At 47.4% G+C, this 19,963-nt stretch overlaps 1 protein-coding gene across 1 annotated transcript in view; it reads left to right on the forward strand.

Moving 5' to 3' along the window:
* Positions 1-7,236, forward strand: part of LOC132395316 (pituitary adenylate cyclase-activating polypeptide type I receptor-like) — a 140,403-nt gene extending 133,167 nt beyond the window's left edge. Inside the window, exons 9-11 of the mRNA XM_059971730.1 lie at positions 3,040-3,109; positions 5,702-5,793; positions 6,909-7,236. Coding sequence (XP_059827713.1) covers positions 3,040-3,109; positions 5,702-5,793; positions 6,909-6,996 — 250 coding nt within the window. The 3' untranslated portion in view covers positions 6,997-7,236. The remainder of the gene's footprint in view (positions 1-3,039; positions 3,110-5,701; positions 5,794-6,908) is intronic.
* The last annotated feature ends 12,727 nt before the right edge of the window (positions 7,237-19,963 follow it).

Raw genomic sequence — 19,963 nt, forward strand, 5'->3', positions numbered from 1 at the left:
TCTGGCTAAAGGAATTCCTCCTCACCTCTGTTGTAAAGGAAAACCCCTCAATTCCTCTGGGTGTAGACTTTCCGACTACTGAAAACATCTATCTAGGTCTTAAAATATTCCGTAGGCTTCAATGAGATCCTCCCACCCTTTCATTTCCAGTGAGTACAGGCTCTGAGCTCTGAAATATTCCACATAAGGATCATTCTAGTGGCCCTCCTCTGGATGCTCTCCACATCCCTTCTTAGATAAGGGGCCCCAAGTCATACCGTCACATATCCGCTGGGTGACACCTCTGTTAGTACACCTTAACCCAGAGTTGAAATGGTGGACTTAAAGAGATGTTATCATTATTATATACTGCGGTACTCGGGGGAGATGGTTATGTCATCTTTCCTTTTGAATACTTCTTCCTCTTTGGGATGTATACACAATGTTTATAAAAAGTATTCACCACCCTTGGAAGTTTTCATGTTTTATTGTTGTACAATATTGAATCACAGTGGATTTAATTTGGCTTTTTTGACATTCATCAAGGGAAAAAAGACTTGCGTCAGAGTGAAAAGAGATCTAAATTGATTGCAGATATAAAACACAATAATTGATTGCATAATTGCTAACCCCCTTCAAGTCAGTATTTAGTAGATGCACCTTTGGCAGCAATTACAGCCTTGAGTCTCAATGGATAGGTCTCTATCAGCTTTGCACATCTGGACACTGCAATCTTTCCCCATTCTTCTTTACAAAACTGCTCAAGCTCTGTCAGATTGCATGGGGATCGTGAGTGAACAGCCCTTTTCAAGTCCAGCCACAATTCTCAATTGGATTGAGGTTTGAACTCTGACTTGGCCACTCCAGGACATTAACTTTGTTGTTTTTAAGCCATTCCTGTGTAGCTTTAACTTTATGCTTGGGGTTATTGTCTTACTGGAAAACAAATCTTCTCCCAAGTCACAGTTTTCTTGCAGACGGCATCAGGTTTTCCTCCAGGATTTCCCTGTATTTTGCCGCATTCATTTTACCCTCTACCTTCACAAGCCTCCCAGGGCCTGCGGCAGTGAAGCATCCCCACAACATGATGCAGCCACCACCATGCTTCACGGTAGGGATGGTGTGTTTTTGGTGATGTGCGTTTTTGACTTACACCAAACATTACATTTAGTCTGATGGTCAAAAAGCTCAATTTCAGTTTCATCAGATCATAGAACCTTCTTCCAGCTGACTTCAGAGTCTCCCACATGCCTTCTGGCAAACTCTAGCTGAGATTTCATGTGAGTTTTTTTCAACAGTGGCTTTCTCTTTGCCACACTCCCATAAAGCTGTGACTGGTGAAGCACCCGGGCAACAGTTGTTGTATGCACAGTCTCTCCCATCTCAGCCACTGAAGCTTGTAACTCCTCCAGAGCTGTTGTAGGTCTCTCGGTGGCCTCCCTCACTAGTCCCCTTCTTTCAGTCACTCAGTTTTTGAGGGCGGCTGCTCTGGTCAGATTTACAGCTGTGTCATATTCTTTCCATTTGTTGATGATTGACTGAACTGTACTCCAGGGGATATTCAGTGACTTGGAAAATTTCTTGTATCCATCTCCTGACTTGTGCTTTTCAATAACCTTTTTGTGGAGTTGCTTGGAGTGTTCTTGGATTTGTCTTCATGGTGTAGTTTTTGCCGGGACACTGACTCACCGGCAGTTGGACCTTCCAGACACAGGTGTATCGTTACCACAATCAACTGAAACACCTGACTGCACACAGGTGATCTCCACTTAACTAATTATGTGATTTATGCAATCAGTTATCTCGTGTTTTATATTACATCACTTTGTAGAGATCTGTTTTCACTTTGACATGAAGGAGTCTTTTTCTGTTGATCAGTGTCAAAGAAAGCCAAATTAAATCCATGATGATTCAATGTTGTAAAACAATCCAACATGGCAAAGTCTGTGGATGATACGAAGAAGGGTGGAGGGGTAGGTAGTGCTGAGGAAGCAATGTGATTGCAGCAGGAAGAATGGGCAAAAAAGCAGCAGATGGAATACAGTGTTGAGAAATGTATGATAATGCATTTTGGTAAAAGGAACATTAGTGCGGACTACTATCTAAATGGGGAGAAGGTTCAAACATCAGAGGTGCAGAGGGACTTGGGAGTCCTCGTGCAAGACTCCCAGAAGGTTAATTCACAGGCTGAGTCTGTGGTAAAGAAGGCAAATGCAATGTTGGCATTTATTTCAAGGAGAATAGAATATAAAAGCAAGGAGATGATGCTGATCCTTTATAAGACACTAGTCAGGCCGCACTAGGAGTATTGTCAACAGTTTTGAGCCCCATATCTCAGAAAGGATGTGTTGTCGTTGGAGAGAGTCCAGAGGAGGTTCATGAGGATGATTCCAGGAATGAAGGGGTTAACATATGAGGAACATTTTGCAGTTTTGGGCCTGTACTCACTGGAATTAAGAAGAATGCGTGGGGATCTCATTGAAACCTACTGGGTGCTGAAAGGACTAGATAGTGTGGATGTGGAGAGGATGTTTTCCATGTTGGGGGTATCCAGAACTAGAGGGCACAGTGTCAAAATTGAGGGGGGACCCTTCAAAACCAAGGTAAGGAGGAATGCTCTGCCACAAACTGCATTGCAGGCCTAGTACATGGGTAGATTTAATGCAGAAGCTGATTGCTTCCGGACTGGTCAGGGCATCAAAGGATATGGCAAGAAAGCAGGTGTATGGGGTTGAGTGGGATCCAGGATCACCCATGATGGAATGGTGGAGCAGACTTGATGGGTTGAGTGGCCTCATTCTGCTCCTATGTCTTATGGCTTAATGAAATCTTCTTGGGGGGTGGGGGAGTTCTGTGTGAATACTTTTTATAGGCAATGCTAGAGACCCAGGTTCAACCATGGCAGTGTAGCAGTTATCATTAAGCCCTTGCAGTTCAGTGTGTTGGAGATCAGACATCATCTGTATGTTTCTCCCTGTGAACAAGTTGGTTTCCTCCGGGTCTGGGGATGTCCTGGAACCACAGCCAGCTGCTCTAACACCTTGTCTTTTCCCTCTTCAGCTGCTGGGACACCAATGAACACCGGGCCCTGTGGTGGGTTATCAAAGGACCAGTCATTGCCTCGATCATGGTAAGGAGCAGAACAGCAGGCACACTCAGAGCCCAATAACGACAACTCACTCCTTGCCCTGGGCTGCAGGCACTCAGAAACGATGATTCACCAAACTGGCGGATTGGTTTAATAGTCAGTTCCTTCTCAAAGAATGTATGTATCACCATATACTACCCTGAGATTCATTTCCTCATGAGCATTCACAATAGAACAGAGAAATACAACAGAATCAATGAAAAACTATGCAGATTGTCACATACACCTATTATTGTGGTCACAATTACTTGGTTTTATGGTCTCAGGTCTAACCAATATTTGTGCATAAGACCAGACTTGGAGTGTTGTGTCACCACATTATTAGGAAGGATTTGGAAGCCTTAGAGAAGGTGCAGAGATTTACCAGAGCGCTGTCTGGATTGGAGAGCATGTCTTTTGAAGAAAGGTTGAGCGAGCTGGGGCTATTCCCTTTGGAGTGAGGGAGGATGAGCGGTGACTTGATAGAGGCGTACAAGATGACAAGAGCATAAATAGAGTGGACGGCCAGGGACTTTTACCTAGGGTGAAGTGGCTAATCCAAGGAGACATAGTTTTAAGGTGCTTGGAAGGACGTATAAGGGGATGTCAGAGGTAGTTTTTTTTAAAATGCAGTGAGTGTTTGGTGTGTGGAATGCACTGCTAGGAGATTTTCTCTTTGGAGTGAGGGAGGATGAGAGGTGATTTGGTTCAGGCATATCATTCTTCATGGAGGAAGACCCCAGTGGTAACAATTAGTCAATGGGGTAACAAACTCTTAAGTGGTTTAGAGTTACAGAACTGTGAGGCTGTGACCTCTGCCCCTTGACTCTTCCCTCATCCTCTTTCACTCATTCAACCATCAGCTATGCCTCTACTTTCTTAGAAGTTTGTGAAGATTCGGAATGACAGCTAAAAATTTGACAAACTAGTTTAGGGGTGTAGTGGAGATTATATTGACCGGTTGCATCACAGCCTGGTATGGAAACACCAATGCCCTGGAATGGGAAATTGTCCAGCCCGGTCCGTCGAGGGTAAAGCCCTGCCCACCATTGAGCATTGTCGCAGGAAAGCAGCATCCATCATCAGAGACCCCCACCACCACCCAGGACACACTCACTTCTCACTGCTGCCATGAGGAAGAAGGTCCGGGAGCCTCAGGACCCACATCACCAGGTCCAGGAACAGTTACTACCCCTCAACCATCAGCAAGGAGGTACAGGAGCCTCAGGACCCACATCACCAGGTCCAGGAACAGTTACTACCCCTCAACCATCAGCAAGGAGGTACAGGAGCCTCAGGACCCACATCACCAGGTCCAGGAACAGTTACTACCCCTCAACCATCAGCAAGGAGGTACAGGAGCCTCAGGACCCACATCACCAGGTCCAGGAACAGTTACTACCCTTCAACCATCAGCAAGGAGGTACAGGAGCCTCAGGACTCACATCACCAGGTCCAGGAACAGTTATTACCCCTCAACCATCAGCAAGGAGGTACAGGAGCCTCAGGACCCACATCACCAGATTCAGGAACAGTTACTACCCCTCAACCATCAGCAAGGAGGTACAGGAGCCTCAGGACTCACACCACCAGGTCCAGGAACAGTTACTACCCTTCAACCATCAGCAAGGAGGTACAGGAGCCTCAGGACCCACACCTCAAGGGTCAGGAACAGTTACTACCCCTCAGCCATCAGCAAGGAGGTACAGGAGCCTCAGGACTCACACCACCAGGTCCAGGAACAGTTACTACCCTTCAACCATCAGCAAGGAGGTACAGGAGCCTCAGGACCCACATCACCAGGTCCAGGAACAGTTACTACCCTTCAACCATCAGCAAGGAGGTACAGGAGCCTCAGGACCCACATCACCAGGTCCAGGAACAGTTACTACCCCTCAACCATCAGCAAGGAGGTACAGGAGCCTCAGGACCCACACCTCAAGGGTCAGGAACAGTTATTACCCCTCAGCCATCAGCAAGGAGGTACAGGAGCCTCAGGACTCACACCACCAGGTCCAGGAACAGTTACTACCCCTCAACCATTGGGCTCTTGAACTCGAGGGGTAACTTCACTCGCCCCATCACTGAACTACTCCCACAACCTGTGGACTCACTTTCAAGGCCTCTTCAGCTCATGTTTTCGATATTTAATAATGTTATTTCTTCACTTTTGTATTTTGCCTGTTGGCTGTTTGCCCATCCTGTTGGGTGCTGTCTTTCATTGATTCTATTGTGTTTCTTGGATTTACTGTGAATGCCCACAAGAAAACAACAGTCAGGGTTGTATGTGGTGACTGAAGCAGTTGGTATTTTGATAATAAATTCACTTTGAACTCTAATCTTGGCAGCATTCTGGTAAATCTCCTCTGCACCCTCTCTAAAGCTTCCACATCCTTCCAATAATGTGACCAGAACTGAATACAATGTTCCAAGTGTGGTCTAACGAGGGTTTTGTGGAACTGCAAAGCAGCTCTTGAACTCAGTCCCCTGACTAAGTACGCCTCTATTCATCTTAGACTCCCCAGTTTGAAGCTGAGTGCCCATGTCGGCTGCCCTCTGCTGTCAGCTGATGTGTTTCTTTCTGTTTCTCACCAGGTCAACTTCATCCTCTTCATCGGAATCATTTTTATCCTCGTTCAGAAGCTTCAGTCACCTGACATGGGGGGCAATGAGTACAGCATCTACTTGTAAGTGTTCGATCTTTAACCTTACCTTTGAGTGAACAGAGGATGTCTACAGGCTTCCTGCCTCCCGCTCCAGGCTTAGGGTTCTCCTCCAGTCTGTTTACACCTTCACTGCTGGGCAAGAGGCAGTCTGACTGACTGCTGCAAACTAGAAGCTATTTCCTCAAGGAAGTCCCTCTTCCTCTTCTCCCCTCAACTCCCCTTCTTCTTCTCTCCCCATCCGTTCTACCACCACCTCTCTCCCTTTCCCTTTCCTTCCTGCCGTTTCCTCTTCACCCTCCCCTTATCTCCCTCATTTCCCCCTCCCTCTCTCCCCTCTCTCTCGCCCCTTTTCTTCCTACCCAGTCCTCTGCTTTCTCTTCACCGTTCCCTTATCTCTCTCATTCCCTCTCTCTCTCTCACCTTCTCTCTCTCCCTTCCCCCTCCCCTCTCTCTCCCCCTTCCCAATGCAGTAATGTGTCTCTCAGCCACAGGAGATCCCTTCCACGCTGGGCTGGGGTCATAGGTCGCCAATCCCAGAGTGCATCCTATTTATTGATTTATCCAGTCCCGGGAATATTGATGAACGTCCCAGTTTCAACTGCCCATCCCTAAGTGACCCATGTGAACTACAGCAGTTCTTTCTCATATAGTTTTACAACATGTGAGGCCATTCGGCCCATTTAGCCTATGTCAGCCCTCTGAGCAGTCCCATCAATCCCATTTCCCAGTGACTTAGCTTCGCCCATGTTCCCATTGACACGTCTGATGCACCCATACACTGGGGACGAGTCAGAGCGTGGGAAGAAAGCACACCAGCATGGGGAAATGCACACTGTAAGGTTATGAGTTTTTAAAATCTCTGACTTTATTTGATTGAGCTCCAAGGTGGATCAGGCCCTTCTGACCCGGTCACAGGCCGAACATGGGAACTCCACACAGACAGCACCTAGGGTCAGGATCAAACCTGGCACTCCAGAGACAGCAGGAACCCTGGAATGCCAAAGGTGCTAGCTATCTCTCACCTCTCTGCTTCCCTGTTGGGTAGAGTTTCAGGATGAAGAGCCAATGACAATAATCTTTCGTCCACATCATCAACTAAAGCTAAGCATCTGCACTTGTTATTTGTTCTTGTTTAGAGATACAGCGTGGAACAGGCTCGTCCTACCCAACGAGCCACGCCACCCAGCAACCCATCGATTTAACCCTAGCCTATTCACAGGGTAATTCATAATGACCAATTCACCTACTAACCAGTATGTCTTTGGATGGTGGGAGGAGAACACGCGTTCACGGGGAGAATGTACACCCTCTCTACAGATGTTATTTATACAGTGCGGAACAGACCCTCCTGGCCCTTCGAGCCACACCACCCACCAGTCCCCGAGTTAACCCCGGCCTAATCACGGGACAATTCACAATGACCAATTACCCTACCAACCAGTACGTCTTTGGACCGTGGGAGGAAACCAGAGCACCCGGAGGAAATCTACGCGGTCACGGGGAAGAACGAAAGAACTCCTTACAGGCAGCGAGGGGAATTGAACCCGGGTCACTGTTTCTGTAAACTGTTGTGCTAACCACCACACTACTGTGCTGCCCTAAATTGGTGCTGGGATTGAACTCTGAACTCCGAAACGCCCCAGGCTGTAATAGTGCTGCGTGAACCCGAATGCTTCTGTGGCCCTTCTGTGGTAGCATAGTGGACAAGTTATTGGACCAGCAGCCATTTGACGTTAAAGTACAAGTTCAAATCCCACCATGCCTTCTGGAGAATTTACATTTGCTCATCAAATAAATAAACCTTGGAATTTTTTGAACAGTATTTTCCATAACAGCATCTATGAAATTACTGAATTGTGATTAAAGATGCAGCGGCTTTTCTATTGTCTGTCAGAAGTGGTAACTGGTCTGGACGTGACACCAAACCATTAACTCTTACTTCTTCATTCTGAGGCCATTGGGGATAGGTAGTAAATGCTGTAAGACTGAAGCTTATGGAGTCCCTGTCACTACACATCCCTCATACTGAAAATCGAGTTGCCCATCAAGTTGAGACCATAAGACATAGGAGCAAAATTAGGCCATTTGGCCCATCAAGTCAGCTCTACCATTCCATCGTGGCTGATTTATTGTCCTACTCAACCCCATTCTCCTGCCTTCTCTCCGTGACCTTTAACACCCTGACTAGAAAAGACCTGAGCCTGTTGTGCCGGGTGCTGATATTTCTACGGTGTTTCCCCTGTGAGCCTTAATGAGTGGAGAAGTCAATCAGTCATCCCCTCAATACCTCCAAGTGAGAAAAGAGAACTAAGAAATAAATGGATGGTCAAAGCTGGATAAAAGAGGGGAAGAGAGGTTGGATTGAGAAAGGGAGTGAAGAACAAACAGAAGGTTGAAATAAAATGAAAATATTTCAATTTTGGTATTTAGAATGATTGAAATACCTGCATTTTAAAATCTCCAAATGCAGAAATGAGATTCTGTATTGATAATTATTTATTCCCAGGACCAGTAATTTAAAATATTGCTAATAATGTTAAAGTAATGTGTCACCGAATGTCAATGAGTACAAGCTGGGGGTGAGCGGGCAAGAAGGAGCCAATGAGGCATCATGATAGCGATCTCTGGCACGATGTATTTACCCTCCACCGAGGTTCCTGATTCTCTCGCTCATCAGAAACATCGAACACCACTAACCTCACTGCTAGATTGAGAGTCCAGTCCAAACTGCGATTGACTAAGTAGCTAAGAAGGGAGAAGGCTTGGGGATAATCAGCAGGTCAGGCAGCATCTGTGGAGAGAGAGAGAGAGAGAGCAACACACCAAAATGCTGGAGGAGTTCAGCGGGTCTGGCAGCTTCTACACAAAGGAATATACAGATGCCATTTTAAGCCGAGACCCTTCATCAGGACTGGAAAGGAAGGAGGACAGGCTGGCAGATGCTAAGTGAGACTGGGTGAGGGGAAGACAGCTGGGTGGGGGAGCTGATAGGTAGAAAAAGTAAAGAACTGAAGAATTAATCTGATAGAGGAGGAGAATGAAGCAGGGATGGAGGAGGGGCACTTGAGGGAGGTGATGGGCAGGTGAGGAGAAGGGGTAAGAGGAAAGACAGAATGGGAAAAAGAGAGAAGGGGGTGTGGGGAAAACCACTGGAATTCAGATAAATCAATGTGTTTGAAGGCTACCTAAACAGAATATGAAGTGTACTTGTTCATCAGGTTTGACCATAAGACATAGGATCAGAATTAGGCCAATTGGCCCATCAAGTGTGTTCCACTGTTTAATCATGACTCATCCATTTACCCCTCCTCAGCCCAACTCTCTGGCCTTCTCCCTGTAACCTTTGATGCCATGTCCAATCAAGATCCTATCAATCTCTGCCTTAAATACACCAGATGACCTGGCCTCCAGAGCTGCCCGTGGAAACAAATTCCATAAATTCACCACCCTCTAGCTAAAGAAATGCCTCCACATCTCTGTTTTAAATGGATGCCCCTCTATCTTGAGGCTCTAAATCACAGTGAGTACAGACCCAGAGCTATCAAGCATTCCTCGTATTATTACCCTTTCATTCGTGGAATCATCTTGTGAACCTCCTCTGGACCCCCTCCAATGCCAGCACATCTTTTCTTAGATGAAGGGCCCAAGACTGTCCACAAAAGCAAAGAGCATGACCATGCAATTTCCAACATTGTATTTCATTTGCCACTTTCTTGCCCATTCTCCTGATCTGTCTAAGCCCTTCTGCAGCCTACCTGTTTCCTCAACACTACCTGCCCCTCCACCAATCTTCATATCATCTGCAAACTTGGCAACAAAGCCATCGATTCCATCATCTAAATCATTTATATACAGCATAAAAAGAAGTGGTCCCAACACTGACCCCTGTGGAACATCACTAGTCACTGGCAGCCAACCAGAAAAGGGTCCTTTTATTCCCACTTGCTGCCTCCTACCAATCAGACAATGCTGTAACTATGGCAGTAACTTTCCTGTAATGCCATAGGCTCTTAACTTGGTAAACAGCCTCATGTGTGGCATCTTGCCAAAGGTCTTCTGAAAATCCAAATAAACAACATCCACTATCTACCCCATTGTCTACCCTACCTGTAATCTCAAAGAATTCCAACAGCTTCATCAGGCAGTATTTTCCTTTTAGGAGACCATGCTGACTTTGTCCTATCTTGTCCTGTGTCACCAAGTACTCCATAACCTCATCCTTAGCAATTGACTAAGATCTTCCCAACCACTGAGGTCAGGCTAAATAATTTCCTTTCTGCTGCCTTTCTCCTTTCTAAAAGAGTGAAGTGACATTTGCAGTTTTCCAGTCCTCTGGAACCATACCAGAGTCCAATAATTTTTGAAAGATCATTACTAAAGCCTCCACAATCTCTACTGCTACCCTTTTTCAGAACCCTTGGGTGCAGTTGATCTGGTCCGGGTGACTTATTTACCCTTGGGTCTTTCAGCTTTTTGAGCACCTTCTCCTTTGTAATGGTAACTGCACCCACTTCTCCTCCCACACACCCTTCAACACCTGACACACTGCTAGTGTCTTCCACAGTGAAGACTGATGAAAAATACTCAATTATTTCTTCTGCCCTCTCCTTGTACCCCACTATTATTTCTCCAGCCTCATTTTCTAGCAGTCCTATATCCACTCTCATCTTTCATTTATTTTTTGCGTACTTGAAAAAGGGTTTGCTATCCACTTTGATATTGTTTGCTAGCTTGCTTTCATATTTCATCTTCTCCCTCCTAATGACTCTCTGTAGGTTTTTAAAAGCTTCCCAATCCTTTATCTTCCCACTAATTTTTGTGTTGTTGTATGCCCTCTCTTTTGCTTTTACAATAGCATTGACCTCCCTTGTCAGCCACGGTTGTACTATTTTGCCATTTGAGTATTTCTTTGTTTTGGAATACATCTATCCTGCACCTTCCTCAGGTTTCCTAGAAACCCACACAATTGCTGATCTACTGTCATCACTGGCAGTAACTTCTAATTTACTTTGGCCAGCTACTCACTCATACCACTGTAATTTCCTTTACTCTACTGAAATACTGCCACATCAGACTTTACATTCTTCTTATTGAATTTCACATTGAGCACAACCATATTGTGATCGTTGTCTCCTAAGGGTTCTTCTACCTTTACATTAGCTCCCTAATCACCTCCAATTCATTACATAACACCCAATCCAGTATAACTGATTGGCTAGTAGGTTCAACGACAAACTACGCTAAAAAGCCATCTCCCTCTCTCGAGATCCATTTGCAACATGATTTTCCCAATCGACCTGCATGTTGAAATCTCCTATGACTATCATCACATTGCCCTTTTGACACGCCTTTTCTATTTCCTGTTGTAATCTGTGGTTCAGCTCCCAATTACTGTTGGGAGGCCTGTAGGAAAATGCCATCAGGGTCCTTTTACCCTTGCAGTTACTTAACTCAAACCACAAGGATTCAACATCTTCTCATCTTATGTCACATCTTTACACTGATTTGATGCCATTCTTTACCAGAGGAGCACAGCATCCCCTCTGCCAACACTCTTATCCCTCCGAGACAACGTATAACCTTGGACATTCAGCTCCCAACTACAACCATCCTTCAGCCATGATTCAGTGATGGCCACAACTTCATACCCGACAATCTATAAAAGTGCAACAAGATCATCCACCTTATCTCCTGTACTCCGCGCACTGAGATATAACACTTTGAGTACTGTGTTCTACACTCTTTGTGATTCTGCATTGATACTCACCCTGCCCTTACTGAGAGTCTGAATGCTCGCTATCTATGTTTGTTTAACCATCCGTCCTATCCTGAGTCTTCATCAGGATTAGAAACGATGACTGATTAATCCCTTCGTAGAAGCTGCCTGACCCGCTGAGTTGCTCCGGCATTTTGTGTGTGTTGCTCTGGATTTCCAACATCTGCAGAATGTCTTGTGTTTATGTATGAGGCAGGGGTAATGTTTTGGCATGCTGAACAACCACTGCAGGATTGTAGGGTGCTCCTTCTCAAGGAGAACTGGAGATTTGGTTCCACGCTGGTGTTTCGTATGTACTTCAACAAAGATATGCAATGTCAACAGGCCCTTCCAACTCTTGAGCAGTGCTGGCAGCAACACCCAATTTAACACTAGCCTAATCACAGGAAAATTTACAATAACCAATTACTCGACTAACTGTCAAGTCATTAAACTGTGGGAGTAAAACGGAGAACACAGAAAACACCAACATTCCAGTAGGAGGAAGTTTAAACTCCTGACAGAGGATGAAAAGGTTAAATTCCTTACAGAAGTTGCTGAGGTTAAATTTCTTAAAGAGGATGCTGTGGTTAAAAGTCTTACATTGGATACTGAAGCGAAACTCTTGACAGAGGAAGAAAAGTTTAAACTCCTTACAGAAGATGCTGTGGTTAAATTTCTTAAAGGGGATACTGTGGTTAAACTCTTTACAGAGGATGAAAGTTTAACCTCCTTACCGAGGATGCTGTGGTCAGACTCCTGACAGAGGATGAAAAGTTTAAACTCCTTAGAGATAATAAAAAGGTTAAACTCCTTACAGATGATGAAAAAGTTAAACTCCTTAGAGATAATAAAAAGGTTAAACTCCTTACAGATGATGAAAAAGTTAAACTCCTTAGAGATAATAAAAAGGTTAAACTCCTTACAGATGATGAAAAAGTTAAACTCCTTACAGATGATGAAAAAGTTAAACTCCTTACAGATGATGAAAAAGTTAAACTCCTTACAGAAGATGCTGAGGTTAAATTATTTAAAGAGGGTGAAAAGTTTAAACTCCTTAGAGAAGATTAAAGGGTTATACTCCTCACAGGGGATGTTGAGGTTAAACTCCTTACAGAGGATGAAAAGGATAAATTTCTTAAAGAGGATGAAAAGGTTAAACTCCTGATAGAGGATGCTGAGGTTAAACTCCTTACAGAGGATGAAAAGGATAAATTTCTTAAAGAGGATGAAAAGGTTAAATTCCTTACTGAATATGCTGAGGTTAAACTCCTTACAAATAATGAAAAGGTTAAACTTCTTACAGAGGATACTGAGGTTAAACTCATTACAGAAGATGTCGAGGTTAATCTGGATACAGAAGGTGCTGAGTTTAAACTACTGACAGAGGTCACTGTGCTTAAACTCACGAACCTCATAACCAATAATCAATGTGTGCTGTATGGAAAATTGCTGTTAATTAAATCTATTTGTTAGGAACATAGGACTGTTCAGGCCCTTCAGCCCACAATGCCTGTGCTGGCGATGATGCCAAATACATTAAAATGCTTCTGCCTCCAAATGATCCAAACCCTCCATTCTGTCCCAATCTTTTAATCTACTCCAAAACCAATCTAACTCTTCCCTCCCACATAACCCTCCATTTTTCTTTCATCACTGTATAATTAAGCCCTTTTGTAGTAGTTATTTTAAGCTTGAGTATAAAGTCTCTGTCTATCCACTCAATCTATGACTCTTATCATCTTGTACATCTCTTTCAAGTCACCTTTCATCCTTCTCCATTTCAAAGAGGGAAGTGCCAGCTTGCTGTAGCTGTCCTCCGAGGATATGCTCTCTATTCCAGGCAGCATCCTGGTAAACCCCCTCTGCTCCTTCTCTGACGCTTCCACATCCTTCCTATAATGAGAAGACCAGAATTGACCAGGGATATATAGAGCTGCAACATTACCTCAATCCCCCAACTAAAGAAGGCCAGCACACCAAATATTTTTTAACCACCCTATCAACTTGCACAGCAATTTTGAGGGATCTATCAATAGGGATCTCAAGATCCCTCTGTTCCTCCACACTGCTAAGAATTCTGATATTCACGCTGTCCTCTGCCTTGATATGTTGGGATTATTTGAGGGCACTCTTTGTTGTCAGTGACCAGTAGCGCTCAGCTGTAGAGAGCTGTGTCGCTGGAAGGTTAATACCAGTGTAATATTCTTTCGCTGAATCTGTCAATCCTTAATGACCACCCTTCCCCTGCACAACTTCTTTACCTCCTTAGGGAGGCATCCCAGTGAAGAAGTCAAGGATCCAGTTGCAGAGGGAGGTAGAAAGTCCCAGGTTTTGGATCTTGTTGATTAGAACTAGGGCATGATTGCGATGAACGCTGAGCTGTAGTCAGTACACAGCAGCCTGGTGTAGGTAATGCTATTGTGCAGGTGATCCAAAGCCAAGTGAAGAGCTACTGAGATCGCATCCACTGTGGACTTGAGGTAGTGACAGGTCCTGGTCCGTGCTTAGGCAGGAGCTGATTTTAGCCATGATCAACACCTCAAACCACTTCAGCACAGTAGATGTGAGAGCCACTGGGCAATAGTCATGGAGGCAGCTCACCCTGCTCTTCCTCATGATGGTCACCCTATTAGGAATCACCGACTGCAGCAGCGAGAGACTGATTATCCCTCCAATCCCTGCATATTCAGCTGCCAGTCAAAGAGCTTATGAAACACACCTGTCGTATCTTCCTCCACCACCACTCCTGACAGCACATTCCAGGCACCACCACTCTCTGTAAAAAACTTACTTTGAACGGTCCTGCCTCTCTCACTTTCAAAATTCCAGTTTCTTTATCATTTGTACATGGAAACATACGGTGGAAAGTGTCATTTCCGTTCGCTGTCAGAGGCTGGGTTTCCTCTGGTTAGTGACCCTGCTCCGGTCACCACGAAGCCTTCCCAGCACCTGCACAGCGCACGTTGGGAGCGCGACGGGATGCTGGACGCCGGCCTGCACCACTAAGGCCACCAGCGTCCTCGCCCTTTCCCCCATCACTCATGGCTGCAATGATCACCATACAGGAAGTGCTCTATAGTTACTCACCGATAACACCCACCAATCCTGCACTCCACACCGCTACCCTCCACCACCAACCCAGCCCTCCACTCCCCTAACCTCCACCACCAACCCAGCCCTCCACTCCCCTAACCTCCACCACCAACCCTGCCCTCCACTCCCCTAACCTCCACCACCAACCCAGCCCTCCACTCTGCTACCCTCCACCAACCCAGCCCTCCACAACCCTAACCTCCATCACCAACCCTGCCCTCCACAACCCTAACCTCCACCACCAACCCTGCCCTCCACTCCGCTACCCTCCACCAACCCAGCCCTCCACAACCCTAACCTCCACCACCAACCCAGCCCTCCACTCCGCTACCCTCCACCAACCCAGCACTCCACACCGCTACCCTCCACCACCAACCCAGCCCTCCACTCCCCTAACCTCCATCACCAACCCAGCCCTCCACTCCCCTAAATTCCACCACCAAACCAGCCCTCCACTCCCCTAACCTCCATCACTAACCCAGCCCTCCACACCCCTAACCTCCACCACCAACCCAGCCCTCCACTCCCCTAACATCCACCACCAACCCAGCCCTCTACTCCCCTAAACTCCACCACCAACCCAGCCCTCCACACACCTAACCTCCATCACTAACCCAGCCCTCCACTCCCCTACCCTCCATCACTAACCCAGCCCTCCACACCCCTAACCTCCATCACTAACCCAGCCCTCCACTCCCCTAACCTCCACCACCAACCCAGCCCTCCACTCCCCTAACCTCCATCACCAACCCAACCCTCCACTCCCCTAACCTCCACCACCAACCCAGCCATCCACTCCCCTACCCTCCACCACCAACCCAGCCCTCCACTCCCCTAACCTCCATCACCAACACAGCCCTCCACACCCCTAACCTCCATCACCAACCCAGCCCTCCACTCCCCTAACCTCCATCTCTAACCCAGCCCTCCATACCCCTAACCTCCACCACCAACCCAGCCCTCCACACCCCTAACCTCCAACACTAACACAGCCCTCCACTCCCCTAACCTCCATCACTAACCCAGCCCTCCATACCCCTAACCTCCAGCACCAAACCACCCCTCCACTCCCCTAAACTCCACCACCAACCCAGCCCTCCACACCCCTAACCTCCATCACCAACCCAGCCCTCCACTCCCCTACCCTCCACCACCAACCCAGCCCTCCACTCCCCTAACCTCCACCATCAACCCAGCCCTCCACTCCCCTAACCTCCACCACCAACCCAGCCCTCCACAACCCTAACCTCCATCACCAACCCAGCCCTCCACTCCCCTAACCTCCACCACCAACCCAGCCCTCCACTCCCCTAACCTCCACCATCAACCCAGCCCTCCACTCCCCTAACCTCCGCCACCAACCCAGCCCTCCACTCCCCTAACCTCCACCACCAACCCAGCCCTCCACACCACTAACGTCCGTCACCAACCCAGCCCTCCACTCCCCTAACCTCCAGCACCAACCCAGCCCTCCACTCCCCTAACCTCCACCACCAACTCAGCCCTCCATACCCCTAACCTCCACCACCAACCCAGCCCTCCACTCCCCTACCCTCCACCACCAACCCAGCCCTCCACACCCCTAACCTCCATCACTAACCCAGCCCTCCACACCCCTAACCTCCATCACTAACCCAGCCCTCCACACCCCTAACCTCCATCACCAACCCAGCCCTCCACTCCCCTAACCTCCACCATCAACCCAGCCCTCCACTCCCCTAACCTCCACCACCAACCCAGCCCTCCACACCCCTAACCTCCACCACCAACCCAGCCCTCCACTCCCCTAACCTCCATCACTAATCCAGCCCTCCATACCCCTAACCTCCAACCCAGCCCTCCACTCCCCTAACCTCCATCACCAACCCAGCCCTCCACACCCCTAACCTCCATCACTAACCCAGCCCTCCACACCCCTAACCTCCATCACTAATCCAGCCCTCCATACCCCTAACCTCCACCACCAACCCAGCCCTCCACTCCCCTAACATCCACCACCAACCCAGCCCTCCACACCCCTAACCTCCATCACTAATCCAGCCCTCCATACCCCTAACCTCCACCACCAACCCAGCCCTCCACACCCCTAACCTCCATCACTAAACCGGCCCTCCACACCCCTAACCTCCATCACCAACCCAGCCCTCCACTCCCCTAACCTCCACCATCAACCCAGCCCTCCACTCCCCTAACCTCCACCATCAACCCAGCCCTCCACACCCCTAACCTCCATCACTAACCCAGCACTCCACTCCCCTAACCTCCATCACCAACCCAGCCCTCCACTCCCCTAACCTCCATCACCAACCCAGCCCTCCATACCCCTAACCTCCATCACCAACCCAGCCCTCCACTCCCCTAACCTCCATCACCAACCCAGCCCTCCACTCCCCTAACCTCCACCACCAACCCAGCCCTCCACTCCCCTAACCTCCACCACCAACCCAGCCCTCCACACCCCTAACCTCCACCAACCCAGCCCTCCACACCCCTAACCATCACAAACCCAGCCCTCCACACCCCTAACCTCCATCACCAACCCAGCCCTCCACACCCCTAACCTCCATCACTAACCCAGCCCTCCACTCCCCTAACCTCCATCACTAACCCAGCCACTCCCCTAACCTCCACCACCAACCCAGCCCTCCACTCCCCTAACCTCCATCACTAACCCAGCCCTCCACACCCCTAACCTCCATCACTAACCCAGCCCTCCACACCCCTAACCTCCATCACTAACCCAGCCCTCCACACCCCTAACCTCCATCACTAACCCAGCCCTCCACTCCCCTAACCTCCATCACTAACCCAGCCCTCCACACCCCTAACCTCCATCACTAACCCAGCCCTCCACACCCCTAACCTCCATCACTAACCCAGCACTCCACACCCCTAACCTCCTTCACTAACCCAGCCCTCCACACCCCTAACCTCCACCACCAACCCAGCCCTCCACTCCCCTAACCTCCATCACTAACCCTGCACTCCACACCCCTAACCTCCATCACTAACCCAGCACTCCACACCCCTAACCTCCACCACCAACCCAGCCCTCCACACCCCTAACCTCCACCACCAACCCAGCCCTCCACTCCCCTAACCTCCATCACCAACCCAGCCCTCCATACCCCTAACCTCCATCACTAACCCAGCCCTCCACACCCCTAACCTCCATCACCAACCCAGCCCTCCACTCCCCTAACCTCCATCACTACTTTATCATTTCCTGTCAGTCACTTTATGTACAGACACTCCTGTGCCTTGTGTCACTCTATCTGCATACAATCAATCTATGTACATAGGCTATCTTAATATTTATATTTATTGTGTGTTTTTGTTATTACTGAGTTCTTTATCTTATTGTGGTATATTTCTGTGCTGCGCAGGACTCGTAGTAACTATTAGTTCATTCTCGATTACACTTGTGCACGGGTAAAGATGTAAAGCAATCTGGAATTTCGAATCTTAGCCCGTAGCCTAAAGCAAGGAAGGTGTTACATGGAACGCCACCACCTGCAGGTTCCCCTTCCGCGTCTCACAGCACCGTGACTTGTAAAACTTCCGTTCTTAACTTCAAAATCAGAATCAGGATCAAAATCGTGTGCTGTGAGGTTTGTTGTTTTCTGTCAGCATTACAGTGCAATACCATAAAAATACATAAATTACAACAAGGATTAGAGTCAGAGTACAGAAACAGACCCTTCTGCCCATCTTGACCATAAGATATAGGAGCAGAATTAGTCCATTCAGCCCATCGAGTCAGCTCATCCATTTTATCATGTCTCAATTCTGAGCCTGTGTCCTCTAGTTCTGTATACCCCCACCCCCAGAAAACATCCTCTCCACATCCAGTCTATCTACTGCTTTCAACATTCAATAGGTTCAATTCCACCACCCCCCGCATTCTTCTAAATTCCAGTGAGTACAGACCTAAAGCTGCCAAATGCTCCTCATATGTTAACCCTGTCATTCCTGGAATCATCCTCGTGAACCTCCTCTGGACTCTCTCCAATGACAGTACTTCCTTTCTGAGATATGGGGCTCAAAACTGTCGACAATACTCCCAAGTGTGACCTGAATAGGTCTTGTAAAGACTCCGCATTATCTCCTTGCTTTTATATTCCATTCCCCTTGAATTAAATGCCAACATTGCTCAACATGTTAATTAATCATCTGGGAGTCTTGGACGAGGACTCCCAAGTCCCTCTGCACCTCTGACATTTGAACCTTCCCCCCTCGAAGAACTCGTAACAGATTTGTCAGGCAAGGTTTCACTTTACAGAAACCATGCTTACTTTGACTTATTTTATCATTCGTTTCCAAGTACCCTGATATCTTGTCCTTAATACTGGACTCCAACACTTTCTCAACTAATTAGTCTATAATTCCCTCTGTTTTGCTTTCCTCCCTTCTTAAAGAGTGGAGTGACATTTGCAATCGTCCAGTCCTCTGGGACCATGCCAGAATCAGGTAATGCTTGAAAGATCATGACCAATGCATCCGTTATCTCTTCAGCAACCTCTCTCCGGACTTGGGATGTAATCCATCTGGTCCAGGTGACTTATTCACCTTAGGACTTTTCAGTTTGCCTAGCACTTTTTTCCTTTGTAATAGCAATGGCGCTCACTCCTGCTCCCTGACAATCATGGACCTCTGGCACACTGCTAGTGTCTTCCACAGTGAAGACTGAAGCAAAGTACTCATTAAAATCATCTGCGTCCCATTGCTACCTCACCAGTATCATTTTCCAGTGGTCCAATGTCAACTCTCACATCCTTTTTATATAACTGAAAAATCTTTTAGTATCTTGCTTTATATTATCGGCCAGTTTTCCCTCATATTTCATCACTTCCCTTCTTATAGCGTTTTTAGTTGCCTTTTGTTGGACTTTAAAAGCTTCCCACTCAGTTTGCTACTTTACCTGCTCTTCTCTTGGTTTTTAGCTGTCCGCAGCTTCTCCTGCCTGCCACAGTTGCCTACCCTTGGCATTTGAGAACTTCCTCTGTGGGACATTATCTGTCCTGCACTAACCATTCCCAGAAACTTCAGCCACATCTGTTCTGCCGTTGACCCTGCCAGTATCCCCCTGGGCAAGCTCCTCTCTCATGCCTCTGTAATTCCCCTTATTCCATTGCAGTAGTGATCCATGTGACTTGTGCTTCTCCCTCTGAAGTTGCAGAATGAATTCAATTATATTATGATCACTGTCTCCGAAGGTAATACGTCTAGCTGACAAATAAGATCTGGGTTATTACACAACACTCAGTCTAAGAGAGCCTTTCCCCGAGTTGGCTCGAGCACAAGCTGCTCTAAAATGCCATCTCATAGGCATTCAGCAAA

The sequence above is a fragment of the Hypanus sabinus genome, chromosome 6 (genome assembly GCF_030144855.1).
Source record: "Hypanus sabinus isolate sHypSab1 chromosome 6, sHypSab1.hap1, whole genome shotgun sequence".
Classification (NCBI taxonomy): domain Eukaryota; kingdom Metazoa; phylum Chordata; class Chondrichthyes; order Myliobatiformes; family Dasyatidae; genus Hypanus; species Hypanus sabinus.